Consider the following 20,749-nt stretch of genomic DNA (forward strand, 5'->3'; position numbering starts at 1 on the left):
ACAAGGTACAGAAAGGTTCATAACCAAACAACTAGTAAGTAGAAAAGACAAGATTTGAACAAAGTAGTCTGACTTCCCAGTACATCCTCTTAATTTATCCTTATTGCCTGAGAAAAAGCTTATTAGTCTCTTCAGAACAGAAAAAGTGGTCCCTGGCACTAAACTCTTGAGGAAATCTATCAAGTAGGAGGATACAGAATGTCCTTATTGCCAGATAAAGTCTAGTGTTGTGCTATATGTAATGGAGAGTCACCAGATGGTTTTTAGCAAGGGAGACGCACAATTGGATTTCCAAGGGTCTAATCTGATCCAACAACAGAATTTGTAATATCTGAAAAAAATGAATAGATCACACATTCCTTAGCTAGTCTTTCCTAAATTTCATTTTACTTATCATTAACTTTCGTGTGATGTCTGAATGCATTCGAAGTATCTTTGAAAGGAACATGCCACATATTTTGGCCAACCCCACATCTTACCCTCGTGTAGTTCGTGCTGTTATTATAAGTTGCAAAGCTTTGGCCTGCAGCCTCATGTGATGTATAATCACCACCTGCTTATTCTCCACACCACTCTACATGAATTCCATTTTGTAGGTCTCTTCCATAATCGATAAAGAAAAGATAATTAACAATCAATAAAAATATCATAGTCTTACTTGAGAGCAGCATAGAATTCTACTGTTAAATGACCTTAGGTGAAACTCTTAACTGAGATTTTACATCCCTATGCTTTTAAGTGTGGAAAGAAATTAGTATAGTATGCCTTGTAAAAAGAGAATAAATTATTTTGCCTATTTAAAAAGAAGACTGACCTGGTAATAAAATCATCTTAGTTGATGATGTGAAGATAAGAAAGTTTAATCACTAAGCAAACTGCAAAGCACTGAAAGCACTGCTTCTTATCCTAAATGAAGCCCACTCTGCTGTGGGAACAAACTAATATATATTATGTATGGAAACCCAATCCCCACAAAGTCCTCAAGAATTAAGCATCAGGAACTATTAACCATATGTTAGTTATCCTGACAGACTGTTCCATGGGCCTGATCTGAGGGAGTTTGGGATGGAAATAAGTGCAAGAAAACATTGTCTATGACCCCAGATCAAGTCCCCGATCTTGCTTGGTTCCATCCAAATAAGCGATTTTCATCAAAATGATGCTTCTCTTTTTCTTCTGTGCTTGCCTCCCAGTGAACACTCTAGGGTCACGGAAACGACTCCAGACTCTCTTACAATTGGCAATAAGACAAGTTAAATTACATGAGTGTCTCAATCCCTTTCTGTAAACAGGGAAGAAACAGTACCAATATCATAAAGTTTCAAGTATCAAATGGAGCATGCAATGTGTTTATCACAGTATCTGGTATACAGCAATGGTAATTCCTTTCCTCTTTTCCTTCCAAATTATTGCTCCCTGGTCCCATCCTTCCAATGTGGCTCAACTATCGGGTTCTAGTCATTAAATGCTACTCTTCTACAATAAGCCACATACCAGGTCTGAGAAAGAGTCTGGATCAGACAAGAGTTCAGCACTGTAGTAGAAAACAGATTCTGGGTATCAGAGGATCTGGTCTCAAGTCCTGACTGTATTACCTATAGCTCTATGAATTTAACCTTGCTGAGCCTTAACTGCCTCATCTCTAAAATAGACTTAATACTTATTCCTATCTAATGGGATTATTATGAGGGTTAATTAAGCTAATAGTCTTGAAATCATTTAGTGAACTGTAATGTAACAATAACAGTCACCATCATTAGCTTCCTCCTGGGTCATTTACAGACTCCCTATCTGGAAGACTTGACCTGCAAGAGATCACCAAGTCTCTATACTTAGGTGCAAAGGGGAACGGCTCAAAGCTAAAAAGAAATAAACTAGAGACAAATAAAATTAAAGCCTACTTAATGAACTACCCAGGACCTTTTAATGTTGAAGAGATGGTACAGGCTAAAGATATAAACAACCTTAACTGAGTTGGGCTACATTTTCAGATGAAAGATTCATGACAGTAGCGACAGCGTTTCACCATGTTGGCCAGGCTGGTCTCAAACTCCTAACCTTAAGTGATGCGCCCATCTCAGCCTCCCAAAGTGCTGGGATTACAGGTGTGAGCCACCGCACCCGGCCCAACTGCCACATTTTATAGAAGAGAAAAAATCCAGGGAATTTAAGTAACTTGCTCAATATCACTCAGCAAATCAGAGGAAGACCTGGGACTAGGACCCAGGTCCCCTGAGTCCACAGTCAGTGCTGCGTCCCCTAGTTATGCTCCTTCTCATATCACTAACTTCTGTCATAGCCTAAAATTAGGGAGGCCACAGCAGAGGTACAGAGCTACAGGAAGGCCTCTGGCTCCGCCTTGGACCAGACAATTCCTGGACAGAGACCTATTTGAAGGGAAGGTCTGAATAAGCTTACCTGTGTTGCTGCTGCTGAGGCCAAATCACTCTGCTTCAAATACAAAGGGGCAGCTACATGCCACAACTTTTCCTGCAAGGCCTACAGAGACAGAGCTATAGGAAGGCCTCTGGCTCTGCCTTGGACCAGACAATTCCTGGACAGAGACCTGTTTGAAGGGAAGGTCTAAATAAGCTTACCTGTTTCGCTGCTGCTGAGGCCAAATCACTCTGCTTCAAATACGAAGGGGCAGCTACATTCCACGACTTTTCCTGCAAGGCCTACACAGACAAATCAGGAGGGAACAGAATACCAATGTCACAAAGACTGGCATATCATTTGGAATTTACATTTTTGTTTTCCTTTGAAAGTCTACCATGAACAGGACTTCTCAATTAATCTTATTCTTTTAACCCAATAAGCTGTATCTATTATGGAGAAAGATGAGACCAATGGTTTGGGCTAAATGAATTCCCACCCATTTGATCCAATTCTTGGCCCAAAGGCTCTGTGTCCCAGATCAGTGCTTCTGGAAGCAGAGGACAGGAACCATGAAACCTTCACCAGAATGCGCAGGCAAGCCAGCTTCCGGGCTCTAGGCACTCCTTGTTCCCAGAGCCACTGGACTAACCCAAGCCACCTAGATACTTCTTCCTTGACTGTGGTTCTTTTTTCTTTTCCCCTATGCTCATTATGTTATAAGCCCCAACCACTTTACCAACATATTCAACTAGAAATCAAGCAGCTTTCCTAGATTTCTCCCTCTTTCAATCTTCTACATTCAAAACCACCACTAAGAGCCACGATTTTACCTTCCATCTCTCTCACCTATCCATCCACATGACCTCATCTCTTGCACAAACTTCTGTGACAGCCTCTTATTTTCTCAGTCCTTCTGAATTACAGATGTAATCAAATGACATTACAGAAAACCTAGACTAACAATGTCCAATAGAAATATAACATGAGCTATATATAATTTTAAATATTCTCATAGCCACAGTTTTTAAATTACAAAGATGTAAGTTAATTTTGAAGATACAAAGACTAAGTTAATTTTTAAAAAAAGTTTATTTAACCCAGTATATCCAAGATATTAACATTTCACCACGCAGTATTTTTTAAATTATTAATTAGATAGTTTACATTTTCTTTTCATACTAAGTCTGAGAAATCCAGTGTGTATTTTGCACTTAATAACACATCTCAGTTTGGACTAACAACTTTTCAAGTGCTCAAGAGTCCCATGTATCTGGTGGCTATCAAACAGTGGTAGGTCTAAACTACACATAAACTATAGGAATTTCTGGAATATTTACTTCTAATCATTTCTTGTATGCATGTTTTTTGACAGTTGTAGTCAGAAAGCAGAATTAAGTTTGGGGATTAGATCATAATCCCAAAACATACAATCACAAATGTTGAAATCCTGACATCCAAATTCTGGGGAAGTGATTAGTGTGTTTTGGGTTGCATGCAGGATAGTTGCATCATGTTAGTTGTATCATGTTAGGCACAACTATTACCATGTTATTGTCTTTATTTGGAAATTAAATATGGCTTTAGGAGATGCGTATGAGTGCCAAGCTGACAAGGGGTGGACTTGTGGACCTAATTTTAGGTATCAGCTTGACCAGATTAAGGAATATCAGAAACCTGGTAAAACATTATTTTGTTTTACACATTGAGGGTGTGTCTATGAGAGTGTTTCCAGAAGAGATTAGTGTATAAATCTGAGTGTACTAGGTGGAGACTATCTGCCCTCAATGTTGGCGGGCACCATCCAATCAGCCATTGGCCAGGAGAGAACAAATACTTAAGACAAAATGGGCTGGGAGCGGTGGCTCATGCCTGTAATCCTAGCACTTTGGAAGGTCGAGGTGGGTGGATGACCTGAGGTCAGGAGTTCGAGACCAGCCTGACCAACATGGCAAAACCCTGTCTCTGCTAAAAATACAAAAATTAGCCAGGCATGGTGGTGCACACCTGTAATCCCAGCTACTTGGGAGGCTGAGACAGGAGAATTGCTTGAACCCAAGAGGCAGAGGTCGCAGCAGTGAGCCGAGATCACGCCACTGTATTCAGCCTGGGTGATAAGCTGAGACTCTGTCTCAAAAAACAAACAAACAAACAAAAAAAAAACAAACAAAAAAAAAACGCAAAATAGCAAAACAGACTCTCTGGGTTCTGCTGCTTGGATATCAGAAATCTGACTCCATGAAAGTGCATTATCACAATACTGACTTTGTGTATAAGCATTGAGTGTGTACATAAAATGTTGAAACTTCCTCGATAAATGAGATATCCTTTTCGTACATCTGCATTTGTGAAAGATAAAATTTCTTGAGATCTCAGCTCTTTGGGTGACTGCATATGCAGTGGTGACCCAGCACAGTTTCCATCAATCTCATCAAAAGACTTGAGGTTGTTGGGCACAGTATTTCAGATGACCAGAGTTAAAAAGCTGGGTATACACAATTAACAACCAAAGTGATATGCATTTATACCTTTCCCTTTATGACCAATTTCTTTATAAATATGGCTCATCTGCTCATAACTGTTAGACCCACCCAAATGTTATTAGTAACCTGAGTGTTTATGCTTGCAAAAATGTATGTTATTATTGTCTGTTTTATTATATTAAGTGGTGTATAAAGTATTCTGTTGTGTTTTTATGTTTCTCAAATAAGTTCCCCTTTAAAAAATAAATATCTTTAAATTTTTTAAATTATTTCTTCCATAATTATATTTTGGGGATTTTGATATTTTCTGGGCTGTGGTTTTGGGATTTTAGACGTTAGGGATTTTAGTCTTTTGGAATTTAAACAGTTTAGGACTATGATGTTCTGGACTATCTTTTGGGATTATGATTGGCTCCCCTTCTTTTCGGTACATAACATTACACCCTAAGTATTTTGTCATGTTGTTGTATAATTCTTCATAAAGAATTACTGACTGCAGAATATACTGCTAGGTAGCTGTACCAAAATTTATTTAGCTTTTTTCCTGTTATTAAACACACTTGCCTTGGGTTCTGGCTCTGGGCCCCTTACCTACACTGTCACTCCTTGTCATTGAATAACCAACAATTATGTGTTCTTTTTAGGAGTAATCACTTCTCTTTCCTCACCATATTTTGCTACTATAGAAAAGTGGATTCTTCTCCATGGCCTCCTTGAATTCCTGGGGTTTCACAGAGGCTTGGAAAAGCCAAACAACTCTGCAAAGGGGCATGAAGGAACTTCTTGGAGTGATGAAAATGTTCTACGACTTTAAAGAACAGATGTTCTTTAAAAAAAAAATTAGTTTTTTTGAATAGTTAATACATACTTAAGGTATAGCATTCAAAGGATATACAATTAAATTAAATTAAATTAAATTAGTCCCCCTTCCTACGCCTGTGCCCTGTAGCCCTGCCACCCTGTATACCTTCCCAGAGGCAACTACTATTACCAGTTTCTTTTGAATTTTGAGATATGCCATGCATTTACAAAAAGTACTGGTTTTCTTTGCTTTCTTCTTTTTTAGGGGAGGAATGTGAGTGTGTGTGTGTTTGTGTATTACCTAACCATCTCAGCATTCATAGAAAGCTGCCTCATTACTTTTTAATAGCAACATCAAATTCTGAATAGAAATGGAAACTGTGGGAAACCTTAAGGTCTGAGTCACTTGGGAAGCTGTCTGTTTCAGAGCCGGCATAACACATCAGGTTTCACAGTAGCCTGGAAAAAACTGTCCACTGGACTATGCCACTTCCTCCCATCTCATGCTTGGTGGGTAACGTTATGATAGTTAACGATGCCTCCTGGGGACTTTGACATCAAGAAGGAGATGCCTACAAAGGGGCAAAGAGTAAATTACTCTCAAAGTGATTGAAGAATTAATGTATGATAGATATCACTTCTTATTCATTTGGGTTGCTTGAACTGGTCCTGGAAGGCCTACCCAAAGCATGGGAACCCAGCACAATGAAAGCCAAGACCATAGACTAGCTAAGCCCAACTGTGAAGTATGAGTTTGGTGGCCAGATGGTCTCTTCCTTTCACTTCTCTGATTTTTCTCTTGCAAGAGACAGCCCTGAAGTATTCTACTTCAGAAGCATTTGTGTTTCCTCTCCAGGAAGATTCTGCCTTCTATGACAATTATACAGAATACAGACCAACTGACTGTACATTAACTAACTGATTCCAAATGTTATTTTATTCCCCTGCCCCAGAATTGTAGCAGTTGTTCTGAAGTGCACAGAACAAGATGTAACCCAATCCAACACAATTAGCCAAAAGAAATCTGAACTTCTGTACAAACAAAAATGGAAACTTGTTAGCTCTGGGAAAAATCCTGTGTCCCAGTGTTTCCTCTCTTTGTCACTTTATGCTCACAATTCTTAGGAAGCCTCAGTCTAGACATCCATCAGGAGACTACGGGCTCTAATGAGAAAGGTACACTGAGCACATTCTATGTGCACTGTACTGTGCTAGCTGTTTCCTTACTTGAGCTCACTTAATTCTCACAATATGAATTGCAATTAATCCTATTTCACTGAACAGGAAACTAAAGATCAGAATTTAAGTGGCTTGCCTAAGGTCACAGAAAAAAACAACAAAACGACATGAACTAGACAGAATCAGCTCTGACTCCAAAAGTATTTTTTTAACCATATCATATTGCATCTCATTTATTTATTTGCTATTAAACTCTTTTCATTTATTTATTAATTACATCAAACACAGATGAGACCAAAACTAATTTAAAACTAGATACGACTAGGCGCGGTGGCTCACACCTGTAATCCTAGCACTTTAGGAGGCCAAGGTGGGTGGATTGCCTGAGCTCAGGAGTTCGAGACCAGCCTGGGCAACACGGTGAAACCCCATCTCTACTAAAATACAAAAAATTAGCCGGGCCTGGTGGAGTGCGCCTGTAGTCCCAGCTATTCGGGATGCTGGGGCAGGAGAATTGCTTGAACCTGGGAGGCAGAGGTTGCCGTGAACCGAGATCGCACCACTGCACTCCAGCCTGAACGACAGAGGGAGACTCCATCTCCAAAAAAAAAAAACAACAACTGGATACACTGGGCCACTTTTCTTTAGATGCTATCAGGCAGAGCAAAACAGTTCCTCCCAGGAACACACACATTAGCAATCTATATGATGCCACTATGCCACTATGTGTAAACACATTTACATATAGTGATTCTTTTTAAGTTTACACAATAGGCTGAATTAATTATTTAAATCACTATTAAAGATAGTCAAAAAGATTCTGGATGTGCAAATCAAATGCAGTTTATTTTTTTCAATCTCTTAGAATCTCTAAAAATCAAATTTATAATTATGTCTCTTAGTAGCTTAGTAGAGCAAAAAGGAATGTTAGGAAATACAAAATAAATACAAAGTCTTGGTGACTTCTAAAACGCCATCTTTATTCCTGCACCTAGATGATGACAGATTACAAACGTGTATTTCTACTCTTTAATTACTAGACCAGTTCCAATACTACATAATAGGCGCTCTCCCTAAAAGACAATAAAAGTTTCAAAGCAAAAAGAGGATTTTAAAGAATTCAACTAAAAAATCCCATGTTCTTCAATGGTTAGTGTGTAAAAGAATTCCCATAAGAAAAGTAGTACATTTCTTTCTATCTCTAATAAATGAAGCCCCTTCTGTTTCAGGTTATAATGAGCTATTTTACTCCAAAAGAACAATTCTCTATTATGGAACACTTCTAAGGTGATATGGTTCCTGAAACAACAGTGTGTATAGCAACAGCACTTTCATGGACTTAACACAAAAATGTAAACTTTGAAAAACAGGAGGTCACTATTCATACTGAGAAATAGCAGACAAATGACTGCAGCATTCCTTAAAAGACAATCCCCTTCAACCCTGCTAGTGAGTTTAAACATGATTACATTTATAAAATTTGATTTAGTTACAAAATGTCAAGAGCATGTCCAGTATGTTAAATAAGCCATAGTTAGTCTAAATTTTTTTTTTTTTTTTTGAGATGGAGTCTCGCTCTGTCACCCAGGCTGCAGTGCAGTGGCGTGATCTCTGCTCACCACAAGCTCTGCCTCCCAGGTTCGTACCATTCTCCTGCCTCAGCCTCCCGAGTAGCTGGGACCACAGGCGCCCGCCACCATGCCTGGCTAATTTTTTGTATTTTTAGTAGAGACGGGGTTTCATCGTGTTAGCCAGGATGGTCTCCATCTCCTGAGCTCGTGATCCACCCACCTCGGCCTCCCAAAGTGCTGGGATTACAGGCGTGAGCCACCGCGCCCGGCCAGTTAGTTTAAATTTTAAAGCAAACATCCATAAATGTCCAACTATTATCTATGTAACTGATATTCTCAAAATGCTTTTACCATATATCATTACAATAATCTTCACAACAGTTCTACAGGTGCAAGCCACAGCATCTGGCTCATAGGTGAGATCTTCATTGGGTTAAATGGCTGTTTGGATTACAAAACAGGGCACTGTGTATGACAGTGAAATTTGTTTTACACTCATACTAACAAATACGTGGCTCCAGTCCTCATCAGAGAACCTTCCGTATGAAAGGCTAACATTTCACTCCATAACAACTCAGAAAGTGTAAGTTGTGGAGAACCCCAGGGGTCAACTGATCTAATCTCATGTGATACAGGAATCCCCTGTAAATCACTGCACATCACAGAATATGGATTTTAGAGTTGACAAAGCTGAACTCAAATCCTCGTTCTGCCTCTTCTTAGCAAATTACTTCATGTCTACAATGATGGTTGTAAAGTGTCGCAGGTGCCCTCACTGCTATGGTCCATCTGCTTCCCTTTCCAGATTTTTCACCATCCTGCCTGTGCTCCTGAATACACACTCAAGCTAGAAACACAGAGCCCCAAACTTAGGACAGTGATCTGGCCGGCCACTGCCTAGCAAGACTATCATCTCAGGAAACCCAGACCATGAAGGCGAGTACCTTCTAAGAGCCAGCACTGCAGCTGATCACCAAATTGGCCAGCTTTTGTGCCTTTTGCACTTGCTTTAGTGCCAACAGGATAAAACTGTCAAGGACAAAATCTAAATGTTTATTTAGGTGGGGATGAGTCAGGAAGTAGACTTTATTTTACTGGGCTCAGGGCCAACAACCTCATTCAGTGGCCTCCAAAACTAAACACTTTGTTGAGGGAGAAGAGAAATCGCTTCACAAGAGGTATAGAAAGGACTGGAATCTCCGCTTACAGAGCTGTGGACTGCCCAGAACTTACAGCAGGGTCAGCAAATTTTTTCTGTAAAAGGTCAAATAGTAAATATGTTAAGTTTTACAGGCCGTATGGTCTCTGTGGCAACTACTCAGCTCTGTGATTGTAGCATGAAAGCAACTATAGACAATACCTAAACAAATGAGCGTGGCTGTGCTTCAATCAGATCTTACATACAAAAGCAGGCAACAGGCCAGCTTTGGTCCGCAGGCTGTAGTTTGGTGACTCCTAGTTTAGAGTACTGTTACTGGCACATCACAGGCACACAATAAATATCAAGTATATGATTCAATGTACAGTGGCAAGAGAACAAACTGTCATGCTAAAATCATTTCAACCTTAAAAATAATTCAGCTTTCCCTATCTTTTATTGTTACTGATTACAGTGATGGTATTCAGGTGAACACTCTGCCATTTGGAATATCATTTAGGCTTAGCCTGTGCAGCTAATGCAGCTTCTTCACACCACACAGCCATCTTTGACATATTTCAACTTGTTAATGATTCATGTTCTGCAGCCTTTTTGGCTGATGCTATCACTGCAAAGCAGTGATATGTGTGAGTCCATTCATTACAGTAACAAGCTTTCACTCAAGCTTTGTTTCTTGCAGTATCTATCATTTCTAGTGTGATCTCCTCCACTGATTTTTAAAAATCCAGTCAACAGTAGGATTTTCTTGTTGAACTGTGAAGGCCTGTGCTTGGTAGGGACTTTGTGAATCATCCCTGCTTGGGTCCCAGAGCTACTGGAGGGCCCATCACTGGAGTGGCTGGTGAGACCCTCCAGGGCATGAGAGTTGCTATGGGCCTCTGTGTGGCTTCTAGAGGCTTCCCAGGGGCACAAAGACTATGTGACCCAGGTGGAAGCTCAGGAGGCTCACGCTGGACACATGCTGCACACTCTGGCTCCCCTGTGGCTGCAGCTGCACCCACCTACCCAGCATTCTCCCCATGACCTGTCCAGCCCAAGCCCACGGCACTCCCAGGAGAGCCCAGGACACCCTCAACTTTTTATTGGATTACTAGAGTATCAGACCACCCATTTATCTCTCAGTTCCTCACTCCCACCCCTGCACCCAGCAAGTCACCAAGTCCCCCAGGTGAGTAAACTGGAGCTAACAGCAGTTGGTACTTACGGCATATACTGGATTTGGCTCACTCACACGTGGTATTCCTATCTTCATCTACTGTATCTTCCTGGACTACATAAGCTGCAAAGTTAAAAACTGCATTTCTCAGATTCCCTTGAGCTAGGTTCCAGACGTGATTTATTATCAGTCAATCAAACACATTCGCATGAGTTTTGTATAGGGAACAATGTGAAGTCGGAAGAAAGGCAGAATGCAAGACACGGTTCTGGAGCCAGCAGCTTTATTGGTAGCATCCTGACTCAATAGGCAGCTTTCCTGATAATAGCAGGAACATCAGCCTCCTTGGTGGCCCACTCATTGTGTGGCTCTGGAAATCATTCCTGGATATTCCACCTAGTCTGTTTCTTTAGCTTTCCCAACAACTCTGTGAGCCATGCAACATTCTGTAATAAATTTCTTTCTGCTTAAATTAGTTAAAAGCCTCTTTTGTTTTCTGCAAATGAACCCTTGACTAAGATCAAACAACTACAAGTCATGCGTTGTTTAACGATGGAGATACATTCTGAGACATACACTGTTATGTGATTTTGTCTCACAAACGTCATAGAGTATATTTACACGAATCCAAATGGTATAGCCTACTACACACCTAGGCTATATGGGATAGTCTGTTGCTCCTAGGCTACAAATCTGTACAGCATGTTACTGTACTAAAGACTGTAGGCAACTGTAACACTGGTTACAATGGTAAATATTGGTAAATATGGTAAACAATGGTAAATATCTGTGTATCTAAACATAAAAAAGGTACAGTAAAAATATAATCATGGGACCACCACAACGTTGTTATTCAGTGCATGACTGTATTAGCTCAGACGTTAACCAAAATGAGTCTGCCTTCAAAGCTCCATTCACTCAATCTCTATACTACACCACTGCAGTTCTGGGAGGCTGTTCTCCCTCAGGTCTCCCAGCTCTTCTAATGTCTGCTGAAGTTGGAATTCTCTTCTGCACATGGACTACGAAACTGACATGCTCAGTTATCATTTCATACTAGCTAAAGGATCTTCTCCTTTGTGAAGCATCCCTCACCACTACTACTGTGATGGGTCAGGGCCTTTCATCTGTTTTTCCACAGCATCTATGCTTCTCTTCACTGTATCATTTATCAAATTGATGATTTCTGCGTCCTGTAATAAACAGTGAGTACCTTAAGAACAAATGTCATTTCTTATTTCTCTCTACCCTCAGCAACTGGCTTATTAGAATAAACAAATAGTTGTGGGGTCGTATCCCGCGGGTGGAGGCCGGGGTGGCGCCGGCCGGGGCGGGGGAGCCCAAAAGACCGGCTGCCGCCTGCTCCCCGGAAAAGGGCACTCGTCTCCGTGGGTGTGGCGGAGCGCGCGGTGCACGGAATGGGCTATGTGAATGAAAAAAGGTATCCGTTATGAAACTTCCAGAAAAACGAGCTACAGTTTTCAGCAGCCGCAGCACGGTCCTTGGCAAACAAGGATGAGAAAAATATCCAACCACGGGAGCCTGCGGGTGGCGAAGGTGGCATACCCCCTGGGACTGTGTGTGGGCGTGTTCATCTATGTTGCCTACATCAAGTGGCACCGGGCCACCGCCACCCAGGCCTTCTTCAGCATCACCAGGGCAGCCCCGGGGGCCCGGTGGGGTCAGCAGGCCCACAGCCCCCTGGGGACAGCTGCAGATGGGCACGAGGTCTTCTACGGGATCATGTTTGATGCAGGAAGCACTGGCACCCGAGTACACGTCTTCCAGTTCACCCGGCCCCCCAGAGAAACTCCCACGTTAACCCACGAAACCTTCAAAGCACTGAAGCCAGGTCTTTCTGCCTATGCCGATGATGTTGAAAAGAGCGCTCAGGGAATCCAGGAACTACTGGATGTTGCTAAACAGGACATTCCGTTCGACTTCTGGAAGGCCACCCCTCTGGTCCTCAAGGCCACAGCTGGCTTACGCCTGTTACCTGAAGAAAAGGCCCAGAAGTTACTGCAGAAGGTGAAAGAAGTATTTAAAGCATCGCCTTTCCTTGTAGGGGATGACTGTGTTTCCATCATGAACGGAACAGATGAAGGCGTTTCGGCGTGGATCACCATCAACTTCCTGACAGGCAGCTTGAAAACTCCAGGAGGGAGCAGCGTGGGCATGCTGGACTTGGGCGGAGGATCCACTCAGATCGCCTTCCTGCCACGCGTGGAGGGCACCCTGCAGGCCTCCCCACCCGGTTACCTGACGGCACTGCGGATGTTTAACAGGACCTACAAGCTCTATTCCTACAGCTACCTCGGGCTCGGGCTGATGTCGGCACGCCTGGCGATCCTGGGCGGCGTGGAGGGGCAGCCTGCTAAGGATGGAAAGGAGTTGGTCAGCCCTTGCTTGTCTCCCAGTTTCAAAGGAGAGTGGGAACACGCAGAAGTCACGTACAGGGTTTCAGGGCAGAAAGCAGTGGCAAGCCTGCACGAGCTGTGTGCTGCCAGAGTGTCAGAGGTCCTTCAAAACAGAGTGCACAGGACAGAGGAAGTGAAGCATGTGGACTTCTATGCTTTCTCCTACTATTACGACCTTGCAGCTGGTGTGGGCCTCATAGATGCGGAGAAGGGAGGCAGCCTGGTGGTGGGGGACTTCGAGATCGCAGCCAAGTACGTGTGTCGGACCCTGGAGACACAGCCGCAGAGCAGCCCCTTCGCGTGCATGGACCTCACCTACGTCAGCCTGCTACTCCAGGAGTTCGGCTTTCCCAGGAGCAAAGTACTGAAGCTCACTCGGAAAATTGACAATGTTGAGACCAGCTGGGCTCTGGGGGCCATTTTTCATTACATCGACTCCCTGAACAGACAGAAGAGTCCAGCCTCATAGTGGCCGAGCCATCCCTGTCCCCATCAGCAGTGTCTGTGTGTCTGCATAAACCCTCCTGTCCTGGACGTGACTTCATCCTGAGGAGCCACAGCACAGGCCGTGGTGGCACTTTCTGCACACTGGCTCTGGGACTTGCAGAAGGCCTGGTGCTGCCCTGGCATCAGCCTCTTCCAGTCACATCTGGCCAGAGGGCTGTCTGGACCTGGGCCCTGCTCAATGCCACCTGTCTGCCTGGGCTCCAAGTGGGCAGGACCAGGACAGAACCACAGGCACACACTGAGGGGGCAGTGTGGCTCCCTGCCTGTCCCATCCCCATGCCCCGTCCGCGGGGCTGTGGCTGCTGCTGTGCGTGTCCCTGCGATGGGAGTCTTGTCTCCCAGCCTGTCAGTTTCCTCCCCAGGGCAGAGCTCCCCTTCCTGCGAGAGTCTGGGAGGCAGTGCAGGCTGTCCTGGCTGCTCTGGGGAAGCCGAGGGACAGCCATAACACCCCCGGGACAGTAGGTCTGGGCGGCACCACTGGGAACTCTGGACTTGAGTGTGTTTGCCTCTTCCTTGGGTATGAATGTGTGAGTTCACCCAGAGGCCTGCTCTCCTCACACATTGTGTGGTTTGGGGTTAATGATGGAGGGAGGCACCTCCTCACAGATGGCAGGTGCCCACCCTTCAGGGAGTCTCCCAGCATGGGCGGATGCCGGGCATGAGCTGCTGTAAACTATTTGTGGCTGTGCTGCTTGAGTGACGTCTCTGTCGTGTGGGTGCCAAGTGCTTGTGTAGAAACTGTGTTCTGAGCCCCCTTTTCTGGACACCAACTGTGTCCTGTGAATGTATCGCTACTGTGAGCCGTTCCCGCCTAGCCAGGGCCATGTCTTAGATGCAGCTGTGCCACGGGTCAGCTGAGCCACAGTCCCAGAACCAAGCTCTCGGTGTCTCGGGCCACCATCCGCCCACCACGGGTTGACCCCACCTCCTCCATGGACAGTGTGAGCCCCGGGCCGTGCATCCTGCTCAGTGTGGTGTCAGTGCCGGGGCTGAGCCCCTTGAGCTGCTTCAGTGAATGTACAGTGCCCAGCACGAGCTGAACCTCATGTGTTCCACTCCCAATAAAAGGTTGACAGGGAAAAAAAAAAAAAAAAAAAAAAAAAAAAACAAATAGTTAATGCTGCTAAGTGAATGAATGACCTAATATAATGGGAAAACATAACTTGGAGGATGGTTCAGTTGGCCGGCTTTATAACATGTTAAGATGCAATAATGGACAGGAAAGCATGAACAAAGTACAAAGCGCTGTTATCCACCATCATAAGTCTTTGTCTATATCCATCTTGTCTACATGGGCTCTCTAAGGGCAGAATCCTAGCTAGCTGATCTGTATCTAGCACAGAGCTTGTTTCTTAGTGTATGGAATGAAATCATCCACTAAAAATTATTAGTTGAATGTGGCTGGTGCCAAATACTCTTCCGGGCAGATCAAAAGAGATCTCAACCAAGATACAAATGATATAATATAATATTTTTCTTTCTTTTTTTTTTTGAGATGGAGTCTCACTCTGTTGCCCAGACTGGAGTGCAGTGGCGTGATCTTGGCTCACTGCAAGCTCCGCCTCCCGAGTTCAAGCGATTCTTATGCCTCGATCTCCCAAGTAGCTGGGATTACAGGCTACTATTTTTAGTAGAGATGGGGTTTCACTCAGCGGGGTTGGTCTTGAACTCCTAGCCTCAAGTGATCCTCCCGCCTCGGTCTCCCAAAGTGCTGGGATTACAGGCATGAGCCACTGCACCTGGCCGATATAATATTTTTCTCTTTTAAGAGCAAACAATAAAGAATTTAAACTCATTTGCTTTTAGCAAAAGCAGTACTGTTTGCTCTTAAAAGACATAATTTTTTAATCTTTTAAGAGCAAACAATACTGCTTTTGCTAAAAGCAAATGAGTTTAAATTCTTTTCATATCATTCAGGCCATTTTGAGGAAGGTCTGGCAGAGCCTTTTGGTTGTTCCCCAATATCTTTCTCCCATTCTTCCTGAGTATTAGAGTCATCGCATGTAAACCAGGCATTAGTCACCCAGAATAAAGACTGCATGTCCTCGCTCCTTGAAGTGAGAGATGGCCATGTGACTTAAGTTCTAGTCAATGGAATGCAAGTAAAATTAGAGTGTACAACTTTTGGGAAGTGTCTTTAAACAAACCACAGGGTGGAGATGATACCTTTCTCTTCCCGTTTCCTTTTCCCCACAGGATGGAATACAGGGGGGACAGTTAGATTCTGAATTGTTAAGCAGAGCTGCTTGATGCAGAAGATGAAGACACAAGAAAGAATGAGCTTAGGCCGGGCACAGTGGCTCACGCCTGTAATTCCAGCACCTTGGGAGGCCGAGGCGGGAGGATCACTTGAGCTCAGGAGTTTGAGACCGGCCTGGCCACCATGGTGAAACCTCGACTCTACAAAAAAAAAAAAAAAAAAAAAAAAAAAAAGCCAAAATTAGCCGGGTGTGGTGGCATATGCCTGTGGTCCCAGCTACTTGGGAGGCTGAAGTGGGAGAATCACTTGAGCCCAGGAGGCTGCAGTTGCAGTGAGCTGATATTATGCCACTGCACTCCAGCCTGGGTGACAGGGTGAGACCCTGTCTCAAAAAAAAAAAAAAAAAAAAAAGAATGGGCAAGCCTAGATCCTTGATGGTCATCTCAGCCCTGTCCTGCCTATGAGGAAGAATTAAACTTTGCTCCTGTTTTAGCCACTGTTACTTTGCATTTTGGTCACTCATCCTAATATATAAAATTAAAAAACTAAAAACAGGTTCTTTGTAACTATTTCTGTTGTGTACTAATCATCAATCGAGTCATGAATATAAAGAGCTCTTTTAAAAAATATGTTCAAACCACAATCTAATCCAAATATAAACAGACCATAAAACCGTGTGTGAATGTAGACCAATAGAGTCAGAATATCAAGCCTAGTAACCAACACCAGAATTCAGAACAGTCAAGCTGAGTGTAACAGCACTAACTCTGTCAGATGAAGGGATGATTACCCTACCTGATGGTGAATTCCAGCAGCTCCTGGGCTCCCTGAGGGTCCAAGTGCTGAAGACTATACACTCTTTCAAGGCTCTGCTGCAGGAACTGCTGCGAAGGATCCTCTTGAGGTATGATGCTGGGAGAAACAGCTGATGACACCAGTTTTCTACCTGGTAACTAAGCAAACACAGTGGGATTATAGAGTCATTAAGTTTGGTGGCTCAGCTTTTGGTAACACACACACAAACACATAAAAGCATATTAAAAATGTGAGCTAAACAAAACAAAGGGGAAAAAAGGCTAGGAGATTCTATAAATAACATTTATCCCCTTCCTCAGCAACAATTGGGAGTTAAAGAGAAAGAGACAAAATGCAAACATGGTCTACCCAATACAGCCACAGCGCCAGGAGAAAAACAGAAAGGTATAATATTTTCTATTGCTAACTGAAATAAATGGGCCAACCATAGGAAGGAGACTAAAAATTAAACTGTTGCTACATCTTTTTTTTTTTTAGACAGAGTTTCACTCTTGTTGCCTAGAGTGCAATGGTACCATCTCGGCTCACTGCAACCTCCGCCTCCCAGGTTCAAGCGATTCTCTTGCCTCAGCCTCCTGAGTAGCTGGGATTAGAGGTGGCCGCCCCCAGACCCAGCTAATTTTGTATTTTTAGTAGAGACAGGGTTTCTCCACGTTGGTCAGGCTGGTCTCGAACTCCTGACCACAGTTGATCCGCCTGCCTCAGCCACCCAGACTGCTGGGATTACAGGCGTGAGCCACTGCACCCGGCCACATTTATCTTTAAAACACTATCTTATCTTTCACTTGAAGGAAGAGTAATGATTTATTCCCAAATAAACTTATATAGCATACAATTTTTTCATGAGAATAATTTTTTTTTATTTTTGGCCTAGCCCTTCAGATATACTTATTCTTACTGTTAAAAGTGGTTACCTTTTAAGATGGATGGGGAGGAGAGAGCAAAGAGTATTTCACTTTTCATTTTGTATCTACTTGTTTTTTGTTTTTTTTTTTTGAGATGGAGTCTCACTCTGTCGCTCAGGCTGGAGTGCAGCGGCGCAATCTTGGCTCATTGCAACCTCTGCCTCCTGGGTTCAAGCAATTCTCCTGCCACAGCTTCCCGAGTAGCTGGGACTACAGGTGCCCACCACCATGCCCAGTTAATTTTTGTATTTTTAGTAGAGATGAGGTTTCACCATGTTGGCCAGGCTGGTCGTGAACTCCTGTCCTCAGATGATCCACCCGCCTCAGCCTCCCAAAATGCTTAGATTACAGGCATGAGCCACCGCACCTGGCCTCATTTTGTATATTACTCCAGATAAAGTGATTTGGAGTCACCCAAGCAGGGATGAGTTAATGCAAATAGAGAGATTGGAAGAGTACCTGGGCCACAGCATTCACGAAGTGTTTGCTATTATTATTATGATCCATTTTTAAATTTTCTTCTTTATACCTCTAGGTTTTAAAAATAGTAAAGGTTTTATTTTTAAAAAATAAGCACTTGTGGAGAATCATGGCTATATGTAATAGTTAAAATATAACAATTTAGGCTGGGTGTGGTGGCTCACGCCTGTAATCCCAGCACTTTGGGAGGCCGAGGCAGGCAGATCACGAGGTCAGGAGATCAAGACCATCCTGGCTAACATGGTGAAACCCCGTCTCTACTAAAAAATACAAAAAATTAGCCGGGTGTGGTGGCAGGTGCCTGTAGTCCCAGCTACTCGGGAGGCTGAGGCAGGAGAATGGAGTGAACCTGGGAGGCGGAGCTTGCAGTGAGCCAAGATCGCGCCACTGCACTTCAGCCTGGGCGACACAGCGAGACTTCGTCTCAAAAAGTAATAATAATAAAAATAAATAAATAAATATATATATATGTATATATGTATATATATGTGTATATATATATGTGTGTGTATATATATATATATGACAATTTAAATTCTTGATCTAAAATATAATCTATTGTTCCAGGTTCCTTTCTTCTTGCCTAATATCAATAACCCAGGGACACCAAAAAAAATGAACCATCTTAAAAGGTAAAGGATACAAAAGCAAAAGTATAAAACAATGGCAAAGAGCCCAAGAGAGAAAGAGAATGAACAAACAAGTTTTCAGAGAATATATGGACTGCTTTCTACTATTTAATAACCACAAAGCACAAAAAATAAAAAGCCAAAAACAAGCTGCACACAGTGGTGCTCACCTGTAATCACAGCGACTTGGGAGGCTGGGCCAGGAGGATGGCTTAAGCCCAGGAGTTTGAGACCGCCCCGGGCAACATAACAAGACCCCCATCTCAAAGGAAAACATGAACAAAAATACCCCTACCCCGTGCAAAATAAAAACAAGGACAACAGATGTTTTCAACATACCCTCAAGGCAGGAACAAGATGAGAAAGACTGTCTCGGAGGTAGGCATAGTGCCTGAAGGTGTGATCTGAGAACAATGCTCGCATTGTTGGACAGGTTTTAGCAGCATTGAAAATAAGTACCAAAACTGCAATATCTGATAGATCACTGGGTTAAGTAAACTTGGAAGTATAAAAGGTTGGCCAGATTCTGGCACTCTCACTTTCCACCTCCAAAATCTCCATCAAGAGACTATGATTTTCTAATAATCAAAGAAATGCAAATACAAACAACAAAATACATTCCCCTACTCCCCCCACACCCCCAATTACCAAAGGTTTTTAAAAATGCCAGAGACTGCCAAGAATACAAAAAAATGGAAATGATTTTGCCTATAAAGTAAGCAACTATATTGCCTATCAAAGTACATACTGGCCAGGCATGGTGGCTCACGCCTGTAATCCCAACACTTTGGGAGGCTGAGGCGGGTGGATCAGTTGAGGTTAGGAGTTTGAGACCAGCCTGGGCAACAAGGTAAAACCCCGTCTCTACTAAAAATACAAAAATTAGCCGGGAGTGGTGGCAGGCACCTGTAATCCCAGCTACTTGGGGGGCTGAGGCAGGAGAATCATTTGAATCTGGGAGGTGGAGGTTGCAGTGAGCCGGGGTGGTGCCACTGCACTCCAGCCCAAGCAACAGGTTAGGAATTTGAGACCAGCCTGGCCAACATGGTGATACCCCGTGTCTACTAAAAATACAAAAATTAGCTGGGTGTGGTAGCGGGCGCCTATAATCTCAGCTACTCAGGAGGCTGAGGCAGGAGAATTGCTTGAACCTGGGAGGCAGAGGTTTCAGTGAGCCGAGATCAGGCCACTGCACTCCAGCCTGGGTGACAGAATGAGACTCTGTCTTCAAAAAAAAAAAAAAAAAAAAGGAAAGAAAAGCAAAGAAAAGAAAACTCAGACCACCCTAGCTACACTGCAGAAGGAGATGCCAAAGCTGCCTGCCAACACATCAGGGCCCATCCTAAGCACAGAGGATACAAGCTGGATCATCCATGTCTGGTTCAGCTGTGTCAAAAAATGGGTGGGTGCTCAGAAGCTCTGGCACCAAGGGAAGCACCAGGGTTGGATGCCGACTTCCCAGAAACTTCAAGCACCTGAAACAAACAAATAAGAATGCACATCAACAAATTAGTAAAGTTAGTCCTTTGAAAAGTACTAGGAACTGGAATCAGAAAACCTGAACTGGAATCAGAAAACCTGAACTGGAATTGGAAATTCTCAACCATATACTTTTGCTAACTCTATAACTTCAGATAAGTCACCCAGTTATTCTGGAACTTGGTTAATTCATCTAAAAAAACTGGTTATTATAAAGATAAAAGAACTGTTTATTTAACCAACAGCCATTTCCCCCATCTTTCTTCCTGAGAGAGCCCTGATTTTACTCAGGTATCAGGCAGGCAGCAAAGTGCTCGGAAAAGGCAGGTCCAGCCCAAGAGCTGAACCACTATTGGTCTAAACCCATCATGGCAATCCCGTTCCCATTTTCCAGTGACTGGTTTGCTGGTAGGCAAGTAAGCCAGTTCTAGACAATGGAGCACGAGACTATGCTGGCTGGGGAGCTTCTCAGGGATGTTTTTGCAAATCAAAAGAGCAATGCATGAAAGGGAATGACCCTTCCTTTCTGTCTTGAGATATTATCTTATGAGGCAGCCATCTTACAACTATGAGAAGAAAGCCGGCCGGGTG

The 20,749-nt window shown here is 43.3% G+C and overlaps 2 protein-coding genes across 2 annotated transcripts in view; one reads left to right on the forward strand and one right to left on the reverse strand.

The window, feature by feature from the left end:
- Positions 1 to 20,749, reverse strand: part of LOC103783255 (integrator complex subunit 4-like protein 2) — a 93,434-nt gene that overhangs the window by 29,508 nt on the left and 43,177 nt on the right. Inside the window, 4 exon segments of the mRNA XM_055114990.2 lie at positions 2,598 to 2,678; positions 16,645 to 16,802; positions 19,019 to 19,152; positions 20,039 to 20,154. Of these exon segments, the coding sequence (XP_054970965.1) occupies positions 2,651 to 2,678; positions 16,645 to 16,802; positions 19,019 to 19,152; positions 20,039 to 20,154 (436 nt within the window). The 3' untranslated portion in view covers positions 2,598 to 2,650.
- Positions 10,890 to 14,760, forward strand: LOC129393052 (ectonucleoside triphosphate diphosphohydrolase 6-like). Its single transcript, XM_055114989.2, has one exon. The coding sequence runs from the start codon at positions 12,157 to 12,159 to the stop codon at positions 13,609 to 13,611; it is 1,455 nt and encodes a 484-aa protein (XP_054970964.1). The 5' UTR covers positions 10,890 to 12,156; the 3' UTR covers positions 13,612 to 14,760.

This window comes from Pan paniscus, chromosome 6, assembly GCF_029289425.2.
Source record: "Pan paniscus chromosome 6, NHGRI_mPanPan1-v2.0_pri, whole genome shotgun sequence".
NCBI lineage: Eukaryota > Metazoa > Chordata > Mammalia > Primates > Hominidae > Pan > Pan paniscus.